Here is a 14,741-nt window from a genome sequence, read left to right as displayed (position 1 = left end):
TATCACTTACATCTCAACAGCACATAAAGCCCTTAGGGAGCTTAGTGAAATGTACATGATGTGGATTCTCTAAATCTGAGAATGATTCTAACACAATCCATCAAGGAAGAGGGAATGGGAAATGAATCCTTCTATTTAAATACCTGACCACATCTTTCTTTTTTGGGTGGGTGGAGGGGAAGAGTAGGAGGCATTTTGCAAAGGAGGAGGAACTTATTCTGTTCAGAAACCAATATGGAAGTCTTTGTTATCTTATGGAAACCTCATCTTTACCAAATGGTTGTGGAACATGTATCATTAAACAAAAATGAAAGCAGAGACACATTAGTAGGTAAGTTATACAATTTCCAAACTTGAGTGGATATAGTATCATGCTATGGTGCAAACCTCAAAAGTAAGAAATTATCATCACCCCACTCACCTTGGTAGAGCTTAACATAGTACCTTCCAGTAACTTAGGTGTATAATATACTTGTATGACACTCCATATCATTGTGTTCATCATAAGAATGAAAAGTATAATGTAAGGTCACTGACAGTAGGGATTACTTTATTTTTGTCTTTGTATCCCCAGCACTTAGCAATACTAGGTATATCATAAATGCTTACTGAATTGACTTTACGTCCTAAAGTATAAAGCCAGAGGAAGAAAAAGGAAGTTGCCTAAAGAGACCAATACAAATACAAAAAGAATTCATCAACAAACTCAGAATTTAAAAAGACATTTAGAAAATGGAAGCAATACTTTCTTGACTCAAAGAAGTATTAGATTATTAGATAAACATCTAAAGGGTAAAAGCCCAGAAGGAAGTGAGGCCAATGACAATTGCTACAAGGGAAAAAAAGGGGGAAGGTGATGGATGGTTTGTTTTTTAGATATTTTGGGAGAAAGTTAAAAATCAAAGGTTTGGGGAAGTGCTTTGGGTTAATGATAAGAAGATTGAACTATTCAGACTCATTTGTGGCTTCTGTTTTCTCCATCAAGAATAAGGGGGGGGGGGGGGGGGGGCAGGGCTAGGTGGTGGTGTGAATAGAGCACTAGCCCTGGAATCAGAAGGACCTGAGTTCAAATATGACCTTAGACACTTAATACTTACTAACCATGTGACCTTGGGCAAGTCATTTAACCCCCATTGCCCTGCCTTCCCCCCTCCAAAAAAAAACGGTTTAAAAAGGGGCAGCTAGGTGGTTCAGTGAATAAAGAGCTGGCCCTGGAGTCAGGAGGACCTGAGTTCAGATCTAGCTTCAGACACTTAACAGAAAAAAACAACCAAAAAAAACTAGCTGTGTGACCTTGGGCAAGTTACTTAACCCCAACTGCCCTCCAAAAAGCAAAAAAAAAAAAAAAGAATATGGATCTCCAGATTGAGATAATCAACCATTTAATTGTCCTCATATTTTAAAAAAAACTGCAAAAAATAGTAGACAAGATTGCTACTATCCAGGATCTTTGAATGATCTTTGCACAATGCAAGACTAATGTTGACCCTATTTTCTTTTTATTTTTAAAGCAATCTGGGTTAAGTAACTGGGGCCACCTGGCTGCCCCTAAGCAATTAGGGTTAAGTAACTTGCTCAAGATTACACAGCCAGTTATTTTGTGTGGGTGTTAAAGTATCTGAGGCCGAACTGAACCCAGGTGTCCCGACTCTGGGGCCCTCTCTTACTCACTGTGCCACCTGGCCTCCCCTGTTGACCCTATTTTCAAAAAAGAGAATGGAATCAACAAGTTATATACCAGTGAGTCTGAATAAAGAAGCAGCTAGACTAATGACTTGTCCAAGGTCATAGAAGTCTTAAGTGGAATGAATAGCTGAGACTCAAACCAAGGTTCTGGAATGTCCAGATTTAGGGTTTGTAGAGTACTCAGAAAGTGCAGTGACCACTAAAAGCCAACCTAGCTTCATCAAAAAAGCATGTCATGACAATCTCAATCTTTTTTTTGAAAGGGTAACTAACTAGGTGGTAGGTGAGGGACTTTGTATCCCTACTTCATCTTTTTCACTGTGAACTCTGGAATTCTCTAACTGTCCCTCATAGTAAACTTGTGCCCTTCCCTTGGAAATTATTTTTATTTACATACATGATGTTCATCTCTCAGATTTAAGCTCTTCAATTTATTATGAACTATTTTGTCTTTGTATCTCTAATATAACCCAGATAATAATAAGTATTTGTTAAACTGTTTAATAACCCTCAAGAAACTGACAAAAAAGTAAAAAGTAAGGTATATCACAATAATAGCTATTCATATCAACAAACCTGAGTCATCATTCTCTTCTGTTTATATAAGGCAAGAAAGATTTAAAAAATATCTCCAGAAAAACTAATTTCAAAAAAGTTTTGGGTTTTTTTTAACCTCCCAGAAAACTGAAGCTTACTGCATTCACTAACAAAACTTACGTGATGATGGATAGATAAGGGTAAATGAATATGAGAAACTACCCTCGCAACAGAATTATATGTACTATCACTATAGTATTTTACTTTTTGTCCAACATTTAAGAGCTTTTCTTAATTGACAAAAGCACATTAGTCTTTTCATCATGCCTCAAAGAGACTGTTTTATCTACAACTTATACATCAGGAATGAAGCACAGAAATTTTCCAAAGTCAGATAGCAAAACAACAGCCAATTTACAAATTTACAAATTCCAAGTCCCTTGATTGTGGTGTCTATAAATGACAGCAATGATGAAAAGAAATCAAATTACTTTGTTCAAACTTACTTAAGAGATCTTAAGAATTAGATCTTACTGAGCTAAAATTTTAAATGAAAAGTTGACCCCTTTCAGGATATAAAAAGAAAACAATGTCTGCATTGTCTCCTTGAGTACTGGTACAATGTCTTTATTTAACCTTGTACCTTGTACATCATAGGTGTTTAAATTTAAAAAACATTCTAGTCATAAATTTTTTTAAAAAATTGTAGAAGTCAAATAATTATTCCATTTCTTGTGGCTCATTCACCTAGAAAAAAAAATTACCCTTCCACCTTAACTTTTCCAAAAAGAACAAAGTGATAAAATTAAAGCTACTGAGGCAAATATACTATTAAAAGCATTAAAGTGATTACATAAAACCAGAATTTATGAAGACCTTCTATTATAATTAAATATATCCAGTACTGAAGCAAGAAAATAAGACTTTAAAATTCTGAAACTAAAACCAGCTTGTGACAAATAATTTGATTTAATATATTTATATACCTACCTTTTTGACTACTTTCACATTTAAAATGCTAGATGGAATTTCCCCACCCCCCCCAAAAAAAAACCAAAGTAGTGGTCAAAAAAATCTCACCTTGCCATGGCTTCGCTCCACTTTCTGAAAACATTTATTCAAAGAAAGGTTGTGTCGGACAGAATTCTTCCAACCTGTTGGTGCTGTAGCAAAATATGGAAATCGTTCCAGAATCCAACTGTAGATTTCTTTGACCGGCAAACATTTATTTGGGGAATGTTCAATAGCCATGTAAATGAGAAGACTAAAGGAGTAAGGGGGTTTTGAATTCCCTGATTTTTTTTCTGTATTCTGGTAGGATGGTACAAAAGATGGCACATTATCACCTTCAATGTCATATATTGGACTAACAATAGGAAGACCCTCATTTCCAAGGCTGAAGTTTGTTAGAAGATTAGTACTTTCATGAAGCCAGTTCAAGTTTGTGAGCTCATCATCTGCTGATTCACTGTCCACTAAAGTAGCTTTTGGCCTGGCAGCATCAACTGCTTCAGGCAAGCTTCCCATTCTGTAAATCTGGCTTAATCCAGCAACCTTTTCTGCTCCAGGAGTTTCAGCTCTCTTATCTGGAGTCATTCCAGTTACTGGACCCATTTAATCCTATGGCTCTGGAAAAAAGAAAACAATTATAAGTCAATGTAATCCTTAAGACTCTTAACCTGTTTGTGCACCCAAAGTACTGATTTAAATGCCCATCCCAACATATATATGTATGTATATATGTATATTTATGTGTAAAATAGTCATATAATGAAATAAATTTGGAGAATAAGGAAATGGAAAATATACCACCTTTATAATCAACAGATTACTTATTGAATGAATGTGAATACGCAATAAAAAGAAATTCTATACAAAAAGTTTTCTATTAATTATAGATATAAAATCAAGTTTTTTAATCCCATTTATAATATATAAAGAAAGCTAAAGAATAAGAAATAACAAAAACTAATATTTAGAATGGTCCCTAGATTCTATTACTGGAGATACAATTATCACAGTAAAGATATAAAACAATGTATATGAATGGACCTCTATGGGCGGGGTGAGGGAGGGTTTGAGGGCAGGACCCAGTTACTTGAAAAACCAAAGAAAAAAATGTCCCCACAGAATCCATCATTATATTACTCATTTTACAAGGTTATTTTTTCTTTGCCTTTATACCAAAAAGAAAAAAGAGATGGGTATTTACTAGACAGCTAGAGACTACTTTAAAGTCTTTATTAATAATCTGATACACTGAATTTCCAAATATGGTTTCCTCCTTTAAATTCTAATTTTTAAAAACTACAATCTATTACCTACAACTCCAACTTTCTCATGAAAAATCAAGTGAAGTGCTAGGATATATGTATGGAGATAATCAAAATTATAATCTTTGTTGGCCACCTAGGAAATAAACCAAACTATGCTAAGCATTTTATATACTCACATAATTCACTTTCTCTCCAGATGTTTTCACTTCAAAAAAGGTAGTGAGGGGGTAGGGAGCCTAAGTAAGCATTTGAATGGTAGTTTATAAGTACCAAAGTCAATTGTAATGCAGGCTCATTAGCATTTCTACCTCCTATGAACAACTTCTGGGTTTCTCAGACTATAAAAATTCGTGGGAGGGGAAAGTAATTTATAAGTGATTGAAAAATAGCGCAAGAAAGAAATTCTAAATGTAAAGTTCTAGATGTGGTCAAAAGGGCTTTTGTACCAGGGAAGAAGGAAACAGACACTGTAACTAGGAGAGACTTTAGAAAACATTTAGCAGATGAGAGAAATGCTAAAGATAAAAAGAGGTTATTAGTTTGTGAGGTTTTTTAAAAATAAAATGGAGAAAAGGATCAAAGAAGAGACAGAATTATGATAACTGATATCACAGAGAAGGCAGAGCTACTTAGCCCTTATTTTGTTTGTTTTCTCTGCCAAAAAGAATACTCTGTGGACTAGTGCAAAAATGGCTAATCTGGGATTTGATTCCCAAGATAACTCGGGAGAAAGTAAGAGAACATCTATTCACCCTGGATAAGTTCAAGTCACCTAGCCTAGATAAACCACATTCACAGGCATTCACAGACTCTACAAACAACCTTCAACAGGCTAGTACTCCAGTCCCCCATATTTCATGTCTGTCTTGTCAGTTGTAAGACCCACTAAAGAAAGCACTCATAGAAAGTGTCTTATCAAGTAAAAGCCTTCTTCTGGGAGAAAATTAATATACTTTACTTAAAAGTGTCATAATCGCAGAAAGTTTTACTTATAGAAGGTTGATTTCCATTTGTAATTTTAAGTCTATTTTTTTAAAAAATTCATAACAAAATTGAAATGATTATTGCTATTACAATTGGTTCCACTTTTATTCATCTTATCCTTCACATATAAAGTTGATATATTAAAAGGATTGTTATTTTCAGGATTTGTGCCAACTAATGGAACACTTCTGGGCAATCTGGTATAATCAATGTGCAAATGCCACCTGTTGAAAGTCATCTGACTAGTTAAAGTACAGTATGTGGTCATGGAAAAGAATAAAACAAAAACTTTTGGTTCTCTAAAAAGTGCTGCAATTGAGAATTCACGTTTTTTGATAACAGACTTTCATTTCCTTGTTCTTTACAGACATATGGTTCACTGCACCCATATTAGTGAAATGTGGGCTTAAAATACAATCATACTATTAACTTAAACCATTTTTAACAATTTTCAAGTTCAATAAACTGAAAATTTTTGGAAACACAAAAACATTAAGTATACCATCGATCCTCCCTCTTTATATTCCTTTGGCTGATCTGATGTATATTCACAGCTTTGAAAAAAAAAAAATACAAAAATTGAGGTATATAACTAAATCTCAAATTCAATAGTTTCTGGTTAATCTTTAATATTTATATTATTAATTAACTTGTTTTTTTTCAAGTCAATATAATACTACACTCAAAATATAAAAATCCACCACACAGGAGAGGCTAAGTGGCGAAGTCAGGAGGACCTGAGTTCAGTTCAGGACTCAGACACTTAACACCCACACAAAAAGACTAGCCTGTGTAACCTTGGGCAAGTTACTTAACCCCAATTGCCCTCCAAAAAGAAAAAAAAAAATCACCACATAAAAGTAGGTCTGTGAAGAGACATTTCAAATAAGTAAAGGTCACTAAAGTGACCCTGATATGCTTTCTCTTAGGGTATAGATGAAAATCTGATAGGCTTTACCAAACTGGAAAAGCTTTGAGACCAAAGGGAAAAATGAGCTAAACATGAGGGTTTTCCACATGGTAATTAATTATTTTAGCCATAGCAATTAATAAACTGTGACTAAGGTATGGAGAAATGTGAATTTTATTGATAGAGGGAGTACCCACACTTCTAATCTTCAATGGGGCAGCTAGGTAGTACAGTAGATAAAAGTGTCAGACCTAGAGTTAGGAAGGCTTGAGTTCAGATATGACCTCAGACACTTAATAGAGCTGTGTGACCCTCCGCAAGTCACTTACCCCGTTTGCTTCAGTTTCCTCATCAGTAAAATGAATTGGACAAGGAAATGGCAAACCACTCCACTATCTTTGCGAAGTAAGAGTTGGACAAGACTGAAACAACTTGAACAACCTATCTTCAATGCATTTGGGTTATCACTGATGTGGGTACTATTTCTAACTATGCAGATCACAAGTTACCTAGGTCTTCTCATCCTGTGCTTTTATCTTTGTTCTCTCATAAACTTTTCTCAGTGGTTATACCCAACATTCTAGACCAAGAGTTATTAACTTGGAGTCTACCCAGATTTCAAGGTTTCAGTGAACTTGGATTTTCACCAACTTTTAACTGAAATTGAGCATTTCTTCCATTATGAATACAGATTTTAAAAATCACATGAATGAAGCATGTGCAAAGCAATGTGCTAAGTGTGGGGATTCAAGTGGAAAAATGAGACAGCTCCTGCTCTCAAGAAGTTCACAGTCTAATGAGGGAGAAAACACATATGAAAGGTTTCAGCTACAAGTCAAATGTATTAGTCCCATAGTCCTCAGAGTGCAGCAAAGCAGATATTAACGACTCTTCTTTAACATTATTTTGACTAATAGTATCATATAAGATTCCATTTGACAACAACAAAGACTTTGGAGGCAAGAACTTTGCTTTCTCAGACTTCTGTGGCTGTAGCACGTGTAGCAGCTGCCAAGCATGTATATCTCTATGGGGGTTGCTTCCAAGAGTGATGGCTGAAGACACTGGGCTAGAAGCATTCCCAAGGCTCTTGGGTTCAGGGCCCTGGGCTGTCTCCAAGAGGAGTGGAGAAAGTAGTATGATCTGCCTGGCATATGCTGCTTCCCCTTTGCCCTTAGGGTTCCTTGCTATTATTCAGAGAAGAGGTCTATTCATTTCACCAGACTGTCAAAGGGGAGAATAACACAAAAAAATGCCCACTCTCAAATCCAATTCACTGTCCATCTAGAGGAAAATTAATATTATGCTATATTATTTAATTACTAATTTAATAACCAATATTACTACATAATCCATCCTATTCTCCACTTAGTCAAATCTCTCATTTGACATCTCCCATTTCTCAATCTAGCTCAAAAGACATTCTCAGTCTGAACTATAGTCATGGTAGAATAATCATTTCTAGTCCCAGAACACCTGATGAGAACCCTGGGACCCTTGCTTTTATTTATAAATAAACAATAAACTAGCTTGGCCTGGGTCCCTGTGTGGGTGAGGGCTCTCCTGCCCTCTTTTCTTGTTAAAGTTAGGGATAATCTGTTCTCTATGGGGAATCCTGATTGAGATGGTTCTGATTTTCTAACCAAGATTATAGAGGTAGTTGATGCCCATCAAGCAATTAATATTTCTTAATTGCCAGAGCAATTAGGCAGCTAGGTAGCATAGTGGGGATAGGGGTGCTCAGCCTGGAGTCAGGAAGATTCATCTTCCTAAGTTCAAACCTGAGCTCAGACACTTCCTAGAGCTGTGTGACCCTGAGCAAGTCACTTAACCCTGTTTGTCTCAGTCTTCTCATCTGTAAAATGAGTTGGAGAAGGAAATAGCAAGCCCCTCCAGTATGTTTGCCTAGAAAACCCCAAAGGGGGTCACGAAGAGTCAGACAAGACTAAAAAAAAAAAAAAAGACAAGAAAAACTGCCAGGGGGGCATTATCAGCCACACCTGAAGGCCAATACACTTTCCCCAGCAGTAGACTAAGCCTACCACCTGAGGATTATTTCCTGTCTCCCAAGAGCAAACAAATAGGAAGGAGCTGGGTCAACTCTTAAATCCACCTACTTATTAAAATGTCTACCAACTGGGATCTTACCTTTGCCAGGAAAGTCCAAATGATATACTAACAGGCCAATCAGAAAGAGGCTATCAAGCCAATTTATTAGTTATTGCTAGCCTAACTAATAAATTGACAAAGTTTAGGTCCTTGGCTTTTTGGCTGAAATGGCCAGCATGATCCACTTGACTAACAATTTATCCATCACGGTTACTAAACTGTTATCTTGCCCTGGAGAAAACTTTCTCAGCTTGCCTCTGTTACAATCTTACTTCACCACAATACCAAGTCACTTGTCCAAGATTTTATATGTGTGTGTGTATAACATATATGTCTATACACACACACACACACCCATATATATGAAACTAGGTCAATAGGTTGGACATCAAAGTCTGGACACGACATGCCTCATGTTTTTGTTTTTTTCTGTGGGGACTGCTATTTTACCCCCTGTAAGAGGCTGTGAATCTGCATTATTCTGGGGTTTGATGCAATCAGCACAAAGTCATCAACCAACTAATAGGGGCATCTAGACAACTTTCATTCATAAGAAAGCCTCTCCAATTTGAACTCTGTGGTGGACTTCCTCTGTGATAACAGCAAAATCAAGCAACTAACAAGCATTTATTAACTACATGCTTTGTGCCATGCACTGTGCTACTAAAGTCAAACAGCTCCTGCTCTCAAAGAACTAACGTGCTACAAGGGGACACAAAGTCGATAAATGAGTACAAGATAAATACCAAACTAAGTTATTGAGGGGGACAGGTACTAAGAACTGGAGAGAGGCCTCTTGAAAGAGGTGACACAAACTGAGTCTTGAAGGTAGACAGGGAGTTCCAAAAGGCATAGTAAGAACAGAAAATATTCTGCCCATGAGGGGTAACCTGGACAAAAGCAGAAAGGTAGGAGATACAGTGTGGTGTATGGGGAATAATAAACAGTCCTGTTTGGCTCGAACACAGAGTACACGAGGGGAAAAAATTATATAATCAGCCTAGAATGATAAGCTGAAAATAGCAAACAGAGTTTGTACTTTATCCTGAAAGGCTATAGGCAACCACTAAAGCTTCTCAAGCAGAGGAGAGATATGCTCCAACTTATGTTTAAGGATTATCAATCAGCAACAGTATGGAGGATGAATTAGAAAAGGCACAGACAGACCAATTAGGAGGCTACTGAAAGTCCAGGTGAAAAATGGCAAAGTGTTAGTTGTAATTAGACAGAAGGGAATAGATACACACAAAAGATGGTGAAGAGATGGAATTTACAAGACTTGGCAAACTGACTGGATATGGAAGGGGAGTAGTGAGCATAAAAAGTTACAGATGACTCCTAATTTCGAAGTCTGGGTACCTGAAAGAATGATGCTGCCCTTGAGAGAAATGGGGAAGTTAGGAGGAATGATGGGTTTGTGGGAGGAAGATTTCCCTTCCTTGTTCTAGACAAGTTGAGTTTGAGATGCTGTAATGTAATGCCAAGGAAAGGCAACTTCCCAAGGTTCAAAATACCAGCATAGGTGCTCTCCATTTTATTCAGTGACAAACCAAGAACAGAGAAGATCAAAACATGACATCATTCAAAATACAGCATTTACTAAGTGTGATTAAATAATCTCCAAGTACTACCCCACCCCAGGACCTTCCAATCATTCAATCAATTACAAAGTCCCAGTTCTAAATACTACTCCACCCCTAGGCTGTACCTTCATTTAGTCCACCACAAAGCCCCTCTTCTCAAATGGAGATTAGTTTCCAAACATAAGTAAAGTACCTTCATTTGTTCGATCACAGAGCACAAAAAGGTTAAAAGTTCCCCACCCCTGGATCACAATTGAATCTACCCCAGAGTTTAAGCACAGCACTTAATACCCAAATGGAGGTCTTTTCTTCATCTTGACAGAGGCAAGTTCTCAGCAATCTTAGTTCCTGGGGAGACAAGGCTTAGCAAGGCCACAAGATACATTGCCAGTCCCTTCTTTAATTCATCCTCCGTCTGTAGAACAGTCCTAGAACCCCTGAAAACATTAGCAAAACCCTCTTCCAGGATTTCTGTAAACATACAACAAGAAAATCCTTCTTCAGGGCTTCTGAACCAACGGAAAGGTTCCCAGACCCCTGCAACAACAGCACTGACCTTCACCAGTGGACAGTATTCACTCTGTCTGCAGGACAGTCTCCAGACCCCTGCAACAACAGCACTGTCCTTCACCAGTGGACAGTATTCACTCTCTGTCTGCAGGACAGTCTCAGTAGCTCTGAACCAACAGAAAGGTTCCCAGACCCCTGCAACAACAGCACTGTCCTTCACCAGTGGACAGTATTCACTCTCTGTCTGCAGGACAGTCTCAGGAGCTCTTAGCCAACAGCCAGGTTCCAGGACTTCTTCAACAAAAGGACTGTCTTTCACCAGTGGACAAATCTGGCAAAACAACATCAAAACAGACAGACAAAGTACCAGCAAAACAGCCATGTCTCCTCAGTCCTTGGCAGCTCAGGGGGCAGGTCTCAAACGTCCAGGGTGATTCAAAGTGGCCCCCAGCAATTCTCTCAGTCTCTCTCTGCCTCCATGAGGTGCTGCTTCCAAAAAGTTCTTCTGCCTCTCTCTTGTCTCTCCAAATCTACATCACCAGCTCCTCCCAGTTCAGGACTTTCTTTTTCACATCAACAAGTCCATCCCACAGGTGGGATTAACAAGCTCTGGGTTTTAACACAATCAATTTGAAAACCAAGCCAATACAGGGGAATCTTTATATTCCATTACTATCACAGATGCCTATAGGATATCTAGGTAGAGATGTCATGAAAACAGTTAATAATTCAAGACTGGAGCTCAACACAGGAATGAGAACTGCACAGGCAGACTTGGAAGTCATTTGCATAGTTCTGCTATAACTGCTTATTTTGAAAATGCTAATCTGTTCTAATATATATATATGTTTGGATATATTATGGAACAACCTGAGCATAACTCAAATTTTGCATTTGCTTATGCATGACTGCCTTCAAAAAAAGTTAGAACACAGAAAATTGCACCATTTCACAAAATTCACAAACTGAAACCCTTCTAACTCCTATATCCAAAGCAAACTTCAGGTGTCTTTCCTAGTAAAGCAACAAATTTATTATAAATCTTCTTGCAAAGTAGGAACTGTGGAACAAAGTAGGAAGAGGCCTGGTTGATTTCTACTTCCCGTACCCTACCTTCCACTATGGCTAAGTCCAGTAGTCCCTAGACTGCAGTTCATCAAGGCCACCCCTCCACTGGCAGAGACCCAACTTTGCCAGACCCTGCCCTGTGAGTACCAGAACAAAGGTTAAGCAGTAGCCCAATTTATGTATTTCTTGCCACTTGACATGCATAAAATTGTGCTACCACTTTTACTGGATTCCTTGTCTTTTAAAAAAAAAAAAAATGTGTCACTGATGAAGTTTTTGAGTGTTATGCCCTTAAGTACATTTTCCCCATCAGCCCCGTGGTATTTATGCACCATTTTGCATAGTACAGTAATTTTTAGTAATGGATGTCATGTATAACAGAACTGATTTTAAATGAATCCATGAAGATGATGGGATCACCAAGGCAGACAGTAAGAAGAGGGCCTAAGACAAGGCCTTGAGGAATAACTAAATATAAGGGCCAGGACACAGACTGATCCAATATTAAGGAGAAAAACTCTTTTGGTGAAGGTAATCAACATTTATATAGTACCTACAATATACCAGACACTGTCCTAAGTGCTTTTTACAAATATTATTTCATGTCATCTACCTCACAACAATCCTAAGAGGTAGATGCTATTATTATCTCCATTTTACAACTGGGGAAACTGAGACAAACAGAAATTAAATGTCTGAGGAAGGATTTAAACTCAGGTCTTCCTGACTCCAGGACCAGTGCTCTATCCCCCAAGGCATGAGTTGGTCACAAAAACAAGAGAATACAGGAGGGAAAATGCAACAGTGACAAAAACTGCAAAGATCAAGGATAAAGACTGAGAAAAGCTATGAGATTTACCTTTAAAGAAATCAACAGTGACCTTGAAAAGAGCAGTTTCAGAGGAGTAGTAGAAATAAAGTCATATTTCAAAGAGGTGAGAAGAGTACCTTATTTGATATTAAGAGGATTGCAAAAGAAATTTATCTTGACCTCTGTACCTAACAAGTAAACATATGATCTTAATATATGCATGGGAGCTACCCTGTTAAGTCATCAAAGCTATGTTATGCTCTATGAAATCAGTTTTTAAAATAATACCATATGGAGCACCTAGGGGGCACAGGGAATAGATTACCAGTCCTGGAGTCAGGAGGACCTGAGTTCAAACCTGTCCTCGGACACTTGACACACTTACTAGCTGTGTGTGACCTTGGGCAAGTCATTTAACCCCAATTTCCCTGCCTTCCCCCCTCCAAAAAAATCTTTTTAAAATTAAAAATAAAATAAAATAACACCATAGTGGGATTTTAAAACTCTTATCAACTAAAAATATTCAAAAATAACTCCTTCCCATATGAGGTTTCCATAGGTGGTGGGTCTTATTCATGGGGGTTAAATCCAGTCAAAACTCTATACAGTTCTTTTAAAAAAGGAAATCAAGAAACTAAATATTCTTTCAATGCATTTACTGTCTCCCCTTTCTTGTTCTCCTCTCTCCCCAATAATGAAAAAAGAAAAAGAAAACCTTTGGAACAAATATGCACAGTCAAGCAAAGCAAATTCCTACATTAGTCACTTTCAAAAACAATGTCTCAGTCAAGATCTAGAGTGTTATCATCTCTGCCAGGAAGTAGATAGTGTTCTTCTTGATCATTGGTCCTCTGGAATTGGTTGGGTATTAAATTGATAAGTAGTCTTAAGTCTTTCAAAGTTGTTTTTTCTTACATTGTTTTTATTGTATAACTGTTCTCCTTCTGATCACTTCACTATACATTCACCAGGTTTCTCTGAAACACTGATATTCCTTATGGCACAATAATATCCATTACATTCATATACCATAATTTGTCCAACCACTCCTCAAAGGGGATAAGTATTTTCTTAGTTTGCTGCCTCTACAAAGAGATTTACTATAAACATTTTTGTACATATTGGTCTTTTTCACTGGATTGAAGAATATGCAGTTTAGTAACTTTTTCAGCTCAGTCACTTAGTGTGTGACACTGAGCAAGTCACAACCTCTCTGAACCTCAGTTTCCTTATCTATAAAATTTAGAGGTTATACTCAGTGGTGTCTAAAGTCCTTTACAATTCTAAATTTATGTTCTTATAAAAATATGTCAATACTAAGCAATGGGAAAAGGGCCGTTTTCTCTATGAAAGAGAATCATTTTCAGACTGGGAGAACTAGAACTAGTTTATAGGGAATTAAAACCCAAGAGAAATAAGGAATATTTCTCACTACTTATAGTAAGAAGCATCTATTTTCAATGAGTTCAAGTTACCAGACTTGGAACAATTATATCTGGATTATCGCATTCAATTTTGGCATTTATATTTTAAGAACACTAACAAGCTGTACTGTGTGCAAAAAAAAAAAAAGCAGATCAAGATAGTGAAGGCTTCACATATGAGAAAACCTGAAGAAGAGAAGGAAGAACATGATAGCCCTCTTTCTGAATTTGATAGGCAGCTGTGTTGAAGACAGATTTAAAAGTGGCTTTAAAAGTTGCAGAGAGCTAAGTTTTAGGTGGACTTCAGAAAATGCTTCTCAAGGATCAGAGGTGCCTCCAAAAAGGAATGGACTGCCTGGACAATAATTCCCTCTCCTGGATCAAGGGAAAACTAAATAACTAGTTGTTATTTCAAACTTAAACTTTTGTTTAAGTGCAGGTTCAATTAGATACTCTCTAAGTTCCCTTCCAATTCTGATACTATGAAATCATGTAACATAGGCCTTGTGTGAACTGTAATATTAACTTATTTTACTTACTCCTCCACTAAAGCCCTACTTACCATGGTATAGAAGTAATCATGGATACTCTAAGGTTATGCTAGTCAAACATAAGCTCTGGCAAGTGCTATCAGTATTGGAGAGATTTTGCATATCAACTTTGCAATAGACTGTCATGGGAGGACTGACCTAGCTAAATAAAAAGGCTTATCACCTAATTAGTCACCGGATGCTAAATATGAATCTGAAATGTTTCTACTATGACCAAGTTGGATTGCAAACCACATTTGTAGATAAATTACTATCTAAGTCATGTGTTAACATGAAATAAACAAAACAAGTA

The 14,741-nt window shown here is 37.1% G+C and overlaps 1 protein-coding gene across 6 annotated transcripts in view; it reads right to left on the bottom strand.

Moving 5' to 3' along the window:
- The window catches only part of FOXN2 (forkhead box N2), an 82,422-nt gene that overhangs the window by 50,179 nt on the left and 17,502 nt on the right, over positions 1 to 14,741 (bottom strand). For all 6 annotated transcript variants that reach the window (XM_069071660.1, XM_069071664.1, XM_069071657.1 and 3 more), the window contains exon 2: positions 3,304 to 3,851. In XM_069071660.1, coding sequence (XP_068927761.1) covers positions 3,304 to 3,837 — 534 coding nt within the window. In that variant the 5' untranslated portion in view covers positions 3,838 to 3,851. The remainder of the gene's footprint in view (positions 1 to 3,303; positions 3,852 to 14,741) is intronic.

This window comes from Petaurus breviceps, unplaced genomic scaffold (genome assembly GCF_028583685.1).
Source record: "Petaurus breviceps papuanus isolate PSGF00001 unplaced genomic scaffold, PetGlider_PUasm1.0 90842, whole genome shotgun sequence".
NCBI lineage: Eukaryota > Metazoa > Chordata > Mammalia > Diprotodontia > Petauridae > Petaurus > Petaurus breviceps.
This window is presented reverse-complemented; position numbering and strand designations above follow the sequence as displayed.